Source organism: Eleginops maclovinus, chromosome 4 (genome assembly GCF_036324505.1).
Source record: "Eleginops maclovinus isolate JMC-PN-2008 ecotype Puerto Natales chromosome 4, JC_Emac_rtc_rv5, whole genome shotgun sequence".
In the NCBI taxonomy this organism is placed as follows: Eukaryota; Metazoa; Chordata; class Actinopteri; order Perciformes; family Eleginopidae; genus Eleginops; species Eleginops maclovinus.
In genome coordinates, this window is record NC_086352.1 from 2,835,398 (window position 1) to 2,850,469 (window position 15,072).

The 15,072-nt window shown below is 43.5% G+C and overlaps 3 protein-coding genes across 3 annotated transcripts in view; 1 reads left to right on the forward strand and 2 right to left on the reverse strand.

Moving 5' to 3' along the window:
• The window catches only part of LOC134862713 (NACHT, LRR and PYD domains-containing protein 12-like), an 82,024-nt gene extending 68,200 nt beyond the window's left edge, over positions 1-13,824 (forward strand). The window contains 4 exon segments of the mRNA XM_063880734.1: positions 9,839-10,012; positions 12,359-12,532; positions 13,004-13,044; positions 13,201-13,824. Coding sequence (XP_063736804.1) covers positions 9,839-10,012; positions 12,359-12,532; positions 13,004-13,044; positions 13,201-13,202 — 391 coding nt within the window. The 3' untranslated portion in view covers positions 13,203-13,824.
• The window catches only part of LOC134862780 (NACHT, LRR and PYD domains-containing protein 12-like), a 62,166-nt gene that overhangs the window by 30,147 nt on the left and 16,947 nt on the right, over positions 1-15,072 (reverse strand). The gene's annotated exons all lie outside the window — the stretch shown is intronic.
• LOC134862729 (E3 SUMO-protein ligase ZBED1-like) lies at positions 6,494-9,812 on the reverse strand. The gene is made up of 2 exons (XM_063880776.1): positions 9,309-9,812; positions 6,494-8,565 (listed from the first exon to the last, which is right to left on the reverse strand). Exons 1-2 carry the CDS (start codon positions 9,672-9,674, stop codon positions 6,889-6,891), a joined length of 2,043 nt encoding a protein of 680 aa, XP_063736846.1. The 5' UTR covers positions 9,675-9,812; the 3' UTR covers positions 6,494-6,888.

Below are 15,072 nucleotides of genomic sequence, written 5' to 3' on the forward strand. Positions count from 1 at the left end.
AGATGCTAGAAGATGGAGGTCAGCGGAGATCTGAGCAGTGCAGGAACATCAGCTAACACCCAGTACACAGCTGTGACTTTGGGTTTCTTCCTTGATGTGTCCAGAGGATTGCATATCTCAAAGTCATCAACATAGAGAATGATAGCAATGGTAGAATCTCCTCCAGAAAACAACTCATTTGTTTTAGAATAACTGCCATCAGAAAATGCCCTGTACTGACCTTCACCATTACTTTGAGCTTCTCCGTCATGCAAGATCAAATCCTGGATCTCTTTCCGGCTCAAAACCTGAAGCAATGACTTCAGAATAGGGACATACTGGAAGCTTCTATCTTCCTCCCTACTGAGTACATACTCTACTGGTTCCACCACAGCAAACTGCTCCTTAAAATAAGCCCTTCTCTTGTAGGCAGAAGAAAGTGGACCGCCACAACTCAGGCTGGAGGTAAAGGGGTTGGCTTCACAGAGCTCTGCACCATGTCTGACACAACAGATTCATCACTTTCACAATTGTGCTTCCTCAAACAGGACTGTAAAATGTCTTCGATGATGGGACCTGATGCTGAATGAGAAATCAAATGTAACTCTTCAACAACCTCATCAATACACCTGTTAGATATATTGAAAGTGCTCTCCAGTTTAAGAAACAACAACGCCATTTTTTTCCAATGAGGTTTGGTAGATCTCTCACATCAGTATCATCTCCAGCATCATCAGTAACAGACAGTTCACTATCCTGAACATCCACATCACTGTAATCATCTGTATTTGAAGAACTTGCATACCTCTTTATCAGGTCTTCTTTAAATGTAAATGTAAATGTACTTTATTTATACAGCCCTTTACAACAATCCTTTCGGAGTACCAAAGTGCTTTACATAGTGTAACAATAAAAAGACAGAAATAAAAACAATTTAAAAACAATAAAAACAGTGAGAGCAATAAAATACAGCAAAGTCAAATAAAATAAAATAAAAGCGCCATCGTTCTACTGGGTATTAAAAGCCATCCTAAATAAGTAGGTTTTTAGCCTGGATTTAAAAAGGCCCGGGTCCGAGATGAGACGCATCTCGGTGGGGAGCTTGTTCCAGAGCCTGGGAGCAGCGACGGAAAAGGCTCGGTCACCCCAGTGTTTATATTTTGATCTGGGCGCTTCCAGTACAAGTTGATTTGTCGACCTCAACGCTCTACCTGGATCTCGGATGGTTAAAAGTTCGGATAAATATAATGGGGCAAGGCCATGAAGAGCTTTAAAAACAAACATTATAAGTTTAAAATCAATTCTAAAAAGGACAGGAAGCCAATGAAGGGAGTTAAGAACAGGGGTAATGTGCACACGTCTGTGAGTGTTGGTTAAAAGACGTGCCGCGGCATTTTGCACGAGTTGGAGGCGACTGAGGGAGGACTGAGAGAGGCCAACATAAAGTGCGTTACAATAATCTAGCCGTGAACTAATTAAAGCATGAATGGCTTTCTCGAGGTCGTGGCGGCTTAAAAACATTTTAACTTTAGCTAAAAGACGCAGCTGGAAAAAACTGGTCCTGACAACATTACTGATTTGTTTGTCGAACTTGAGATGACTGTCAAAAGTTACACCAAGATTTCTGACAGTTGAACTGAGCTTTGGAGACAGGGTGCCAAAGTCGGCTGACGCAGTATCTCCAAACACAATACATTCAGTTTTTTCATCATTTAAGTTAAGAAAATTTTGAGCCAACCACTGCTTAATATCAGCAATACAGTCAAATAAAGAACAATGTGCACTGTTGCTGTTTGGCTTCACTGGCAGATAGATTTGCAGGTCGTCTGCATAACAGTGAAAGGAAAGGTTGTGCCTGGCTATAATTGACCCCAGTGGTAACATGTACAAGGAAAAAAGGATAGGGCCAAGAATAGATCCTTGTGGGACTCCACAAGAGAGAGGAGCACTGGAAGAGGACAGGTCACCAACCATAACAGAGAAAGTCCTACTGGACAAATAAGATGTAAACCACTTCAACCCGGTGCCGTGGATGCCAACATAATTTTTTAGACGTGACAGGAGGACTGCATGGTCCACCGTGTCGAAGGCTGCTGTCAGATCAAGCAGCACTAAGATAACGGGGCACTTGGCATCCACAGACAGAGCAATATCGTTGTGCACCTTTAACAGTGCAGACTCAGTACTGTGGCGAGACCTAAACCCAGATTGGAACTTCTCGAGTACGGAGTTGTCATCCAAAAAGGACTGTAATTGTATAAAAACAGTTTTTTCTAAAACCTTAGAAAGAAAGGGCAGATTGGAGACAGGTCTAAAATTTGATAACACAGAGGGGTCAAGATTAGGCTTTTTAAGAAGGGGCCTGACCACAGCATGTTTAAAAGCATCTGGAACAGTTCCTAATCTAAGGCAGGAGTTGATAAAAACCAGGAGACTAGGCCCCACAGTATTAAAAACCATTTTCAGCACTTTGGCAGGGACAGTATCCAATGGGCAATTTGTAGATTTCATGGATTTCATTATGTCACCAAGAGAAAAAAGGGAAACTAACTCAAACTGTTCAAACACAGCAGAATGAGCTGGGGCAACGAGCCGATCATTGTTAGTATTCATGGTGACACTCTTACTGATATATTTTCTGACAGAATCCACTTTGTCAACAAAATGATGAAGAAAATTCTCACAAGTGGCTATTGAAACATCAGTCACTGCAGAAGTGCATGGATTAACAACAGCATTAATTGTATCAAATAACACCTTGGGACAGTGACTGCTGGAAGAAATAATATTAGAGAGGTACTGAGATTTTGCTTCACGCACAACTCTCTGATAATCAGCGAGACAGTCCCTTAATATTTGCAGAGACACATGCAGTTTGTCCCCCTTCCATCTGCGTTCCGCCTGCCTACAACGTTGCCTAGTGGCACGGGTGGTGTCGTTCAACCAGGGATCCGTTCTTGGTTTCGAAGATTTTCGCCTAAAAGGGGCAATAGTGTCCAGAATCCCAGCACAGGTGGAATGGAAGGAGGAGAGAAAAAGGTCAGGACAGAGAGGGGAAGCCAATCCGTTCATGGCAAAGAACTGAGAGTCCTTGAAGGCAGCAGAAAATTCATCGGCCGTGGAGGGAGTGATGATCCGCCGCTGACGGGATGGATCAAGAGGTTTGCTGACCGGTTGGGGCGCCATCAGTTCAAAAACAACAGGGAGGTGATCTGAGATTGCAGTCTCAGAAATCTCTTTGAGGGAAACTGAGAGCCCAAATGAAATAACAAGATCCAATGTGTGCCCAAGATGGTGCGTTGGTTTATCCACGGATTGAATTAAATTAAAAGTTGCCAATAGGGTTTTAAAGTCAGTGGCAAATTTGTCAGATGGGCAACAGACGTGAACATTAAAATCCCCACAGATCAGGAGCTTGTCATATTTTGGGAGAGTATCAGCCAGAAACTCAGAGAACTCTTGAATAAAGCCCTTATTATATTTCGGAGGGCGATAGACAACTGCACACAACACAGGACTTGCAAACTCCACTACAAACAATTGCAGTTCAAACGAGGAGTATGGACCTGTGGGAAGAAGCCGACATTTAAAACTGTCATTGAACACAGCAGCAAGCCCCCCCCCTCGCCCCGACACTCGCGGGGAGCTGAAGAAAGAACAGCTGGGTGGGAGGAGCTCAGAAAATGCGCTGTTTTCACCTGGTTTCAGCCAGGTTTCCGTCAACAGGAGGAAATCCAAGGAATACGAAGTAAAAAAGTCATTTAAGATAAAAGTCTTGTTCACGACCGATCTGGTGTTGATGAGAGCCATGCGGACCAAACGCCGATCCGTCTGTTGGGAGGCCCGGTTGACAAGACGGAGATTCTCCAGCGCGCAGCCCCGTCTGCGGATTCTCACGTGTCGGCGGCAGGGAAGTGGGTGCCCGGCCTCCGGTACGGCTGGCAGCAGCCATCGGTAGGAGTAATCCACGGAGCCTCGGATGCCATAGCCGGCGCCGTCCTTAGAGGGACCAAACAGCGGATGGCGAGCACTGTACGTGGAGGACAAGGCCAGGTGAGCTTTCAGCCGGCGTATTACTCCACCTCTCTTTCCCCGTCTTCTGCGACGGCTGTTGCGTGGTAACCGCACAGGTAGACGCCATAGGTAAGAGGGTAAAGACGCCAGGACAGGTGGCAGTGGCTTTGTCTGGTCGTTAAAATCCTGGATCGGTGGTCTATCCACAGAATCGTGGATTTTTAGGAGACTCAGGCGATCATACACCAGTAGCGATGACACTTTGTGGGATAAAAGCGATAAAGACAGGACAATACACATAAAAGGTAGCAGAGGTAGACGGCCAGCCACACACAACGGCGCCACTTTAAAGTCTTGCAGTGAGTGAGGAGTATGCTTTCGGCTTCTGTGGGAGGCAAATGTTCCACACGTGTTACTGCTGAAATTGCAGTTCTTAAAAACACAGATGACAGTCTTGTGTTTTTTCAGATGTGGTCCAAGGTGTTCAAAAAGCTCTCTCTCTGTGGAGATTGCGCTGGCATTGCAACACTGGCAAGTGAAAGAGAGCCTTTCTGCAGATCTGACTCTTTCCTGAGTTTCCTGAGAGTGATTTCTTGATAGATGTGATCTAAGGCTACCCCATGTATTGAAGGAACAAAAACAATCTTGGTAAAGACATGGCAGAGGTTGCCCACCATGAATATGGCGTAACCTGTAATGTTTGAGCAACTCTGTTTTTGTAGACGTTTCAAATTTACTGATTTTTTTTAGATATGGGCCAATTTAACAAAACACTAATCGGCCTAGAATGACTATCTTTGCATCAACTGTCTTAGCGTCAAGTAAATAGACGTATGTCTGCGTTAGTGATGTAGACGAGACCGCCTTAACCGAGACCAAGAAACTACAAAGACCGGGGAGTATCGAGACCAAGACCAAGACCAAGACCAAGACCGAGACCAAGACCAAGACACTACAAAGACCGGGGAGTATCGAGACCAAGACCAAGACCAAGACCAAGACAGACCGAGACCAAGACCAAGACCAAGACCAAGACAAAGACCAAGACAAAGACCAAGACCAGGCCAAGACCAAGACCAAGACCAAGACCAAGACAGACCGAGACCAGACCGAGACCAAGACAGACCAAGACAGACCGACGGGATTCTGTTTTTTTGCAGTTAATCTGTGAAGCTGCACTTTTGCTTCGGTGCAATGCTGCTCCGCTGCCTGCTCTGCTCCCTCTGTGTGTGTGCGTCGCAGAGCTAGACCTCTCGGGAATTACGTCACGCAACAAAGTACCTTAGACGTCTGTGCAAAGCGCCAGTCAATTTAAGTACACGCTTAATGGTCCCATGAAAATCAGTGAAACCCGGACATTTTCATGAATTTATAACCCCCCCCCGGATGCTCCGGACAGGACGTAAAAATCCCTTCGATAACGTTATGTCCGAGACCGTTATGTCCGAGACCGTTATGTCCGAGACCGTTATGTCCGAGACCGTTATGTCAGAGACCGTTATGTCAGAGACCGTTATGTCCGAGACCGTTATGTCCGAGACCGTTATGTCCGAGACCGTTATGTCAGAGACCGTTATGTCCGAGACCGTTATGTCCGAGACCGTTATGTCAGAGATGCATTTCAGTGATTATAACAGTGCTGGAGTTTCTTCATCATTATACCTGATCTGTTTACCACAACGCTCTATACAGTAGAGATCTGACAGGCTGAGAATGAACATAGAAACTCAGTAATATATGAAGTGGACTAACAGTGAATGTTCATCACTACATGATGATGTTTCTCATCAAATGGATGAAGTTAATATAATGTTTCCTCTTCCTGTGAATAACTCTCTCTGTAATATGTGTCCTGACAGACTAGCTGCCTGTAGAGTCTCTGACACTCACTGTGAAGTCGTGGCCTCAGCTCTGAAGTCCAACCCCTCCCATCTGAGAGATCTGGACCTGAGTGAGAACAAGCTGCAGGATTCAGGAGTGAAGTTGCTGAGTTCTGGACTAAAGAGTCCGAACTGCAGACTGCAGACTCTCAGGTCAGTTCACTGACTGTAGTTCATTTAGTATTTCTGTATTTAAAATGTGTCTGAGAACAAAGACGTTCATTTGTTCCAGTTTTTCCAAATGGTTGAATATGAATTAGAATAACAGAGAGGAGGTGAATGTGTGACGGACAGTGCTCCAGCTTCCACAGACTCACTCTGTGCTCCATGAGTCGCTGAAGATGCTGTCAGTACTGATGAGCTGTGTGAGGGAGAGGAAGGAGCTGTTGAAGATCTGAGGAGAGAAACTGCTGCAGAGACTTTGAGCTTGGATTATCATGGATCTACATCTTTCTGGACTCTGACCTCTAAACCTTCTTCAGCTCTGAACAGATTATTAAACCTTCAAACTAGTGTTGTCACGATACCAAAATTATTGTTTCGATACCGATACCAAGTCAAGAATTGCGATTCCGATACTTTTTCGATACTTTTCCTGAAAAGGGAGAAACACTCTCAAATATCATTGATGTGCTTTATTTTAAAACTGGGGCAACATTCTTATCATAACACACTAATAAATGAACATATGAACAGCAGATATATTAAACATTTGAACAAAATATGAAATATCAAAATATAAAAAATAAATTAGAGCAATGACACTCAAGGTAAAAAAATAAATAAATTTAGCAGCATTATCTCAGTCATAAGAAACACAAGCGTTACCAGTAATAAACATAAATAACAAATTAAAGCAATGGCATTCAATTTAAAAAAACAAATAAAATGTAGCTGCATTATCTCTTATACTCACAACTGAGTTTAAAAAAACAAATAAAATTTAGCTGCAGCATCTCTTATACTCAAAACTGAGTCTCTTAAGAGCATTAGCCCTAGAATGGCCAGCAGATATTCATTTCTTACACTTATTTAAGTTCTTGGCCAAGAACACTAGCATGTCTAAATGTTCTTCAGTCAGCCTGGAACGTCTTGGGCTACAGATATTTCCAGATGTGCTGAAGACTCGCTCTGAAGCACAACTTGATGCTGCAATGCAAAGATAGTTCTTTGCAAAGTGTGCCAGGATGGGCAGTTGTGCCTCATGTTGACTCCACCAGGCCAGGGGATCCTCTGCAGGGCTGATTTCTCTCAATTGTTTGTATTCAAGAAACTCAACATTTAGTCGTCTATCTGTGGGTGTTGCAGGTGTGGGAGAATGGTGCCTCGTTTCAGAATTATCTGCCCCTTTCTTCTCTGTGGTTATGGTGCAGAGCAAACTTTTTAAGTCTCTCTTATTCCTCTTTGGTGCAGCACCTGTTCCTCTAGGGTCCACTGGACTGTGGGGTGGAAGCTGAACGGCCTCAGATTTAAGGAGCAGCTCCCTCTTGATATCCTCCTCCATTGTTACAAAAGTATCTTTAAATCTCGGATCAAGGAACGTAGAGGTGTTTAGGGTCATCTGCAGGTTGTGGTCATCGTACCTTTTCTCAAAATCTCCTCTAATTTTGTTCTTCATTTCTATGGCCAAGGGGCGGTCGCCTTCCTCTTCTATTAGGCAGGCTTTGATTTTCCACATCAGTGGCAGGACTGATGATATGGTGGTTTCTTTCTCTCCACTCAGGGCATCAGTGAAGTCACTGAGTGGAGCCAAGACATCCCTCACTATTTCTATAGTGGTCATGTCTGTGTCTCTGGGCATCAGGTGCCACTTCTTCCGGTCCTCAGCCAGAACCGCAGAGACAGCTTGCTGCTGCTCACAAAATCGTTCCACCATGTCATAGGTGGAACCCCATCGGGTGGGCTCATCATGGATTAATGTATGTTGTGGCAGTTTTAAAGACTTTTGTTTGTCTTTGAACAGTCTAGACATCTTGTTTGATCTGGAGAAGCCTGACACAGTCTTACGGAGCCTGGACAGACAGCTTGCCACACGATCAATATCTATGGCTTTGTTCACTGCCAAATGCAGATTGTGCCCGAAACAGGGTATCCAGGTGTATTCACTGAAAGCTTTGCGGTTGTTTGACGCATTATCTGTTGTCATTCCAGCCATATTGGCCATGTCTAGCCCCCAGGAATCTGTGATAATTTCCTCCAGGGTTTCCTTTAGAGTGTCGGCTGTGTGATCAGAATACAATGCAGAGCACCCTAAACACCAGGACTGCATCTCCCAGGACTGTGTAATGAACTGGAGTGTTACTGCCATGTAAGTGTCCACAGTTCTGCTGGTCCAGAGATCAGTGGTGCAGGAGAAAAATGTATTCGGTGTGTGACTAAGTTGGGCACTGATTATCGCTCTTGTTTCATTGTACATCTTGGGAATTTCATTGTACATGAAAAAATTCCTGGATGGGACGTCATACCTTTTGTCGAGATTTTGCATAAGGTTTCTAAACCCAGCTTTTTCCACTATATAAACTGGCACTTGATCCAGACAGATGAATTCTGCTACTGCCCTGTTAAGCCGTTTTACCTCCTTGGACTCCCTGGGGTACTTGTTGTGCTGCTCAAACATAGCTTGGAGGGTTGGCTGCTGGGTTGGCTGCTGCCTTTGAGGAGTTGCTCTTCCAGAGCCCATAGCTGCAGACCGCTGTAGCAGAAGAAAATGGAAATATTTAAAATATGATGGTGATAAATGTGTCATAACGGAGGACCTAAATAGTTTATGTGTGATAGTAACAATAACTTGTGACTAACTTAACATCTCTATGCAGTGGTAGTGATAATTGCTAACATTCACTTAACCATAACATTACCATTATTCATAGGATATAATGAGTTAACCTAATGTTGTTTAAACTGTGACATGGATTAATATAGGCGTTTCCTGTACTTCAATGTCTGATTTCTTTGATGGTTAACTTTATATTTGAGTCCATAATTTCTTACAAGGCAAAGGTTTCATATAGGCCTACACCTCCTTTGCGTACAGCAGGTTCATGCTCTTTAAATGCTGTAACCCAATACAGGCTAAATAAATCACTGACAAACATGCACATGCTGTGATTTTTATCATATAGGCTAATAAAGGCTATAGATCATTTTAGCTGATGTTTTGTATGCTTTATTTTAGCAGCTTGCGAATTATTTACGTCATCTATGAAAGTTGCGTTTTCAAAGAAAGATGCTGAACTAGCGTTAGGCAGGCTATTGTGGTTAGCCATGAGGATAATGCCCATAGTTAGCCTGCTATTTCTGTAGATAGCCTGGTCAAACTACGGTGGTGCAAAACAGTGACTTGTCACAAAATAAACTATAGCCTTCTCATTTGACTTGTTTTAAGGGCATGAAGTTCATGAACGTGATGATACATGTTATATTTCACATACTAACCTGTCGGTCTTTAAACTCCTTGTGCAACTCGGCGTGCTTGTCGGCCAAGTGTTTCGCCAGGTTCGAGGTGTTGGCTCCCTTAGTTTGCAATTGTTTGTAGCACTTACGACAAACAGGTCTCGACATATCGGTAGCTTTGCCCTCACTGTCAGCAAGGTAGGCAAAGTACCTCCATATCTCACTCCTCGCGTCATCTTTATCAACCAGCCGTGGACCGGCGGCCACAGTATCACTCGCACATGCAGCCATCTCTCTGTAGTGTTTGTTAAATGACAGCAGCAGTGCAGCCTCTTGCTGCGTGCGTGAGGAGAAAAAACACGGACGTCCATAGGGAGGCACTCGAGCGTGCGTTGCACACACCAACATGAAATATGTCTCTTACAAATATGGAACACGGACATTCTAGAAGTATCGATACTAATAAATTTAGGAATCGTGACATTTTTAATTTCCAAGAATCGCGGTGCTTTTGAAGTATCGGTACATCGTGCAACACTACTTCAAACTCACTTCATGTTTTCTTTATTCAGACTGAGGAGCTGCAGTCTGTCAAAGATCAGCTGTGCTGCTCTGATCTCAGCTCTGAAGTCCAACCCCTCCCATCTGAGAGATCTGGACCTGAGTCAGAACTATCTGCAGGATTCAGGAGTGAAGCTGCTGAGAGATCTTCTGGAGAGTCCTCTCTGCAGACTGCAGACTCTCAGGTCAGTTCTCCATCTCTCTGTGCTGAGATTAATATGAGAGAGTTGTGTTGACTCTGAGCTGCAGACATCAGCTTTACATTTAAGATCAGATATACTTTATTGATCCCAAGTTGGGAAATTATTTTGTTGCAGCAGGATAAAAAACAAGGCATTGCACATAAGTATAAATTAAAGAGTAGAAATAAACAATTCTGAAATGTAAAGAAACAGCTTTAAAGATTAGAAAATATACAAGTTGACTGAAGATAAAAACGATCAACTTTCTGACAGATAAAACACTATTGAAGAGCCGATATTCAGTCATCACAGAATAAAGCAGGATATTATTTACAGTGAGAGTGTGATGAATGGAATATTACATTCAATATAAATGCACAGTGTGAAGTTAAAGTCCTGGAGGTCTTCAAATGCATGAAGGTAATGTAATGTTTCCTCTTCCTGTGAATAACTCTCTCTGTAATATGTGTCCTGACCAGTGATGTCGGTAAGTGTGTTAAGAGTAATCTAACGCGTTACTATTTCAAACCAGTAATCAGATGAAAGTTACTTATCCAAGTCACTGTGTTACTGTTGTTGTCATCCTCCTCAGTAAAAGACATGTTTGCTTTCTTCTTGAGTCTCGGGGAGTGAAGTCTATGCGACAATTAAGTCACGTTTTCAGCACGAGGACAACTCACGTGTAATACCACGCAGAGACACAAACGCAAACAACGATGGAGGGGGAGAGAGGGTTGGGGTTAGGGTCCTCCTCCTTCTTCTTCTTCTCCTCCTCTCCTCCTCCTCCTCCTCCTCCTCCTCCTCCTCCTCCTCCTTCTTCTTCTTCTTCTAACTAAAAACGTCGCCTCTCCATAACGTCAGCATACTTTTGGCTACAGAAGCTATTCAAATATCAACATATTCAGCTGGGTCAGGAATCAATGGGAAACTTTCAACTTTTTTCACTCTTTTTTTCCCATTCAACTCAATGGGAGGAACCTTCAACTGCTCTTTAACTGCACCTTGCGCAAAATGCTACTCCTTCCACATAGTTTCAGCTAGAGACTTCATTCCAACTTCAAAACGTTCACAAGACCTTCAGCTATTAATCTCTTACAGCGGTGTTTGATATCTCTTACCCTCGTTGAGATATCTCTCTTTGAGTGGAGCTCGGTAAAGAGGCCTTCTTCAGATCCTATCATCAGTGTGTATTGCGCAACTCGCTGACGTTAGAGAGCGTGATGTCTCAGCTAGAGTGGAGGACAGCTGGAAATTCACCTTCAACTTTTTTTAACCTGCCATAATGCCCACACCCTATACTCCTGGGTCTTAATTCTACACTTGAATTGTAGGAAAACCTCTGTTGGGTTGAAAAATAAAAACAATTTAAGCAAAGAGCTTTAATAAATGCCTCTTGAGGACACCAAGCAACAAGAGCTTTCACATCCATTAAGTCCCATTGTAAATGTTGCCTCATCTTTCCTCCTTTATTGTCCTGAAAATACACAAACAGCACTCTATCCTCTCATCAGGTATCTGAGATGCTCCGAGCGTTGAGATTGTACCGATAGCAGCTACCGTTTTCCAACTAGAGTTAAAAATGTAAGAGGTTTATTTCTCCTTCAGATGAATGGAGAGGCTCTGCTTTCACTGATCACTGCAGATCTCCATGGAAACCTTTGACCTCTGGAGACAGACAGGTGTTATGATGAGGTGCTCAGCTCAGAGACAGACACACACACTGGAGTTTAACACACTCAGCCTATTCTCCTGTCTGATGGAGGCTTCACACTGACTTCAACATGTTCCACATATTGTAGACGTTATTGGTGACGTATGGTTTTAGTTCTCTGCTCTTTTAAACATCATTGCTAAAAGTCAGTTGTTTAAACAGCTACAGTCACCATTCAGAGATTCAGATATTCAGCTGTTTCTGCATTTTCACCAAAGTTCAGCAACACATTTGTGCAGCTTACAGCATTCACACACATTTTCAGCAGGAAATGCATTTTAGTTCATATTCATTTAAAATATTAAAAACTGAAACTTTTAAAGCATTTTGTTCCAGTTTTTCCAAATGGTTGAATATGAATGAGAATAACAGAGAGGAGGTGAATGTGTGACGGACAGTGCTCCAGCTTCCACAGACTCACTCTGTGCTCCATGAGTCGCTGAAGATGCTGTCAGTACTGATGAGCTGTGTGAGGGAGAGGAAGGAGCTGTTGAAGATCTGAGGAGAGAAACTGCTGCAGAGACTTTGAGCTTGGATTATCATGGATCTACATCTTTCTGGACTCTGACCTCTAAACCTTCTTCAGCTCTGAACAGATTATTAAACCTTCAAACTCACTTCATGTTTTCTTTATTCAGTCTGAGGAACTGCAGGCTGTCAGAGATCAGCTGTGCTGCTCTGGTCTCAGCTCTGAAGTCCAACCCCTCCCATCTGAGAGATCTGGACCTGAGTTACAACACTCTGCAGGATTCAGGAGTGAAGCTGCTGAGAGATCTTCTGGAGAGTCCTCACTGCAGACTGCAGACTCTCAGGTCAGTAAGGGGTCTCTGCTGGTTCAGCAGTTCTGTGTGGGGGGGTTGATGTGTTCTCACACTGAGTAATCCCTCCAGTTCTTCCTTCCAGACGTAGCCTAGCTTAGCACAACTCATCCTGCTCCCCATTCTCTGCAGCTTCTTATTTATTTGATCTCATTCTTCCACAAACATCATAATGTGAGCTTACAATGCAGATCCACATTTCAGTCAGTGAGCAGCTCTTTGATGGATATCCAGGATCTCCCAGAGGAGTGAGTCTGTGTGGTTCTCCTGTCCTGTGTTTGTTTCTAGAATAATGAGCAGCTATTTCCTGTAAGCTGAGAGCTGTGGCAGTCAGTCGTAGTGTTTGCAGAGAAGATATGATGGGATGTAAAGCATGAGATCAGTCAGGACTCTGAAGCTGACTCAAAGAACAAACACTGATTTTAGACCTGATCCAGAACTGTTGGGTTGTGTTCATCCCTACAGGATCAGAGGAGAGACGATCAGAGCCAAGATCCAGAAGAGCTGTGAGTACTGAAACCATATCCTCCATTCATCAAGATATTCTACATTAAAATCTGATCTGAAATGAAACATATGGACCTGTTCCATCTTGTTTCAGCTCTCTTCAATCTTTGTAGCTGCTAATGTTTCTCTCTGTTCATGTGTGATGATTCTTTCAGGAGACTCTGATGTAAACAGGAAGTGGAAACTGGACCGACTGACGGGATATTTTCCATAAAGAACAAACCATCAATTTCACTTCAAGCTTTTCTTAAAAGTGAAGATAAAACACTTAAATATAGAATAGAAAATAAATATCTTTTAAACCAAATATGAACAAATGTTTCCTACAAGTCCCGCCCCAAAGTGCTGTGATTGGCCGGTTCTATTAAGATAAATACCTTGATGCCTTTCATAATCCCAGGCTCCAGTTTCCTTCTCACCTGAACACACCTCTAAATCTGTGTACAGGTAATCCTACACCATGACCAGACTCTGATCCAACTGCTTCAAGTATTTCATCTTCTAATGTTCTGAATGTGTGGACAATAGTTTAGAAACAGCTTGGCCCATTTGGACAATGTGGGATGGATTTGGGGGTTTGAGGATGCTGAGTCCATTTCTGACATTTCCAGGATCAAAGATGGCAGCTTTAACCAGAAAGTGTCCATATGTGTCCTCTCTGTCGGCTGATTTTGATGAATTCTGTGTCAGTTTGGAAAATGTAGGGGACTCTGGATCATTTGGATCGGACAGATTGCTGATTAGAAATAAATTGTCCAGAGTAAAGGTAATAACTTTAATCTTGGTCTCTATATCCAATGCATGCAGAGATGGTGGGGGTAAAGCAACACTTTCAGATGTGCTTTGAAGCCATGAGTAAACTTCAAATGTCACCAAATGATGACAGGAATGATCATCAGAAGGCATGGAGTTTATGATTGTAATTTAGAACAATCCCACTGGGTGGAGACATTGTCAAATAAATCCAGCTGCCATCCATGGAGGACCTCTACTCCCAGCGGCTCAGGAAGAAAGCCCACAGGATTATCAAAGACCCCCATCACCCCAGCAACAAACTGTCTGTCTGCTGCCGTCTGGCAGGCGGTACCGCAGCACCAGGACCAGAACCACCAGACTCAGAGACAGTTTGATCCCACAGACCATCAGCCTGCTGAACTCCTGAGCTCTGTGTTTGAGTCATCATTCTGTTCTTGATCATACTCTGTTCCCGTGTATACAGACTTCTGCAGCATTCTCTTGCACTCTTTTATTTCTGTTACTTCTTTCACTATTTGTATTGGTTTTATCTGTTCTATAAGATATGCTGCATTGTGGGGGGGGGGGGGGGAGTCTCTTATTGCCATGTCTACACTGAAGCTGCTGTGCATATGAAAATAAAGCCTTTGAAAACTGATAGAAATTGTGTCCCTTAAACATCGTAGAAATGTATGATAGTCCCATTTCATTATATATATGTCACTGTGAGTTTCTGCTGCAGTTAGACTTTCCCACAGTTTCAATCCACATCTAACTCATGAGATTCACACCCAGCTGCTCAAATACTGACTTCCTGAGAAAGACAAATGGCTGTGTGGTGGATCCGAAACCTTAACCACTCACAACATGAATCAGTAGAAACACATTCAGACACGGACACAGAAATGGATGAGGTTAAATATTATGTTGTTAGGTAACCAGCATAATTCAGTCACAACTCACGTGTTTCATTAGTATGTTATTAGAAACAGTATGTAGTTTGAGTTTGGCGTCTAGGCTCGGGCTTCATCACTCCACATATTAACACAGAACAGAGAGTGATGATTAGATAACCCCCGAGCCTACAGGTGGAAGCTGGGGGGGTAGTGGGGGAGGCGAGGATTCGGACATGGAGAACCGGACACGGAGACTCGGTTCTGGACTCGGTCACAGACTCTGTAACAGAGACTCGGACATGCGCTCGGACCAATCAGCGACTCGGGACACTGACTCACAAGGAGACCCGGAACTGTAGACTCGAACACGGTCACTGGAAAACGGGCTGGAAACCC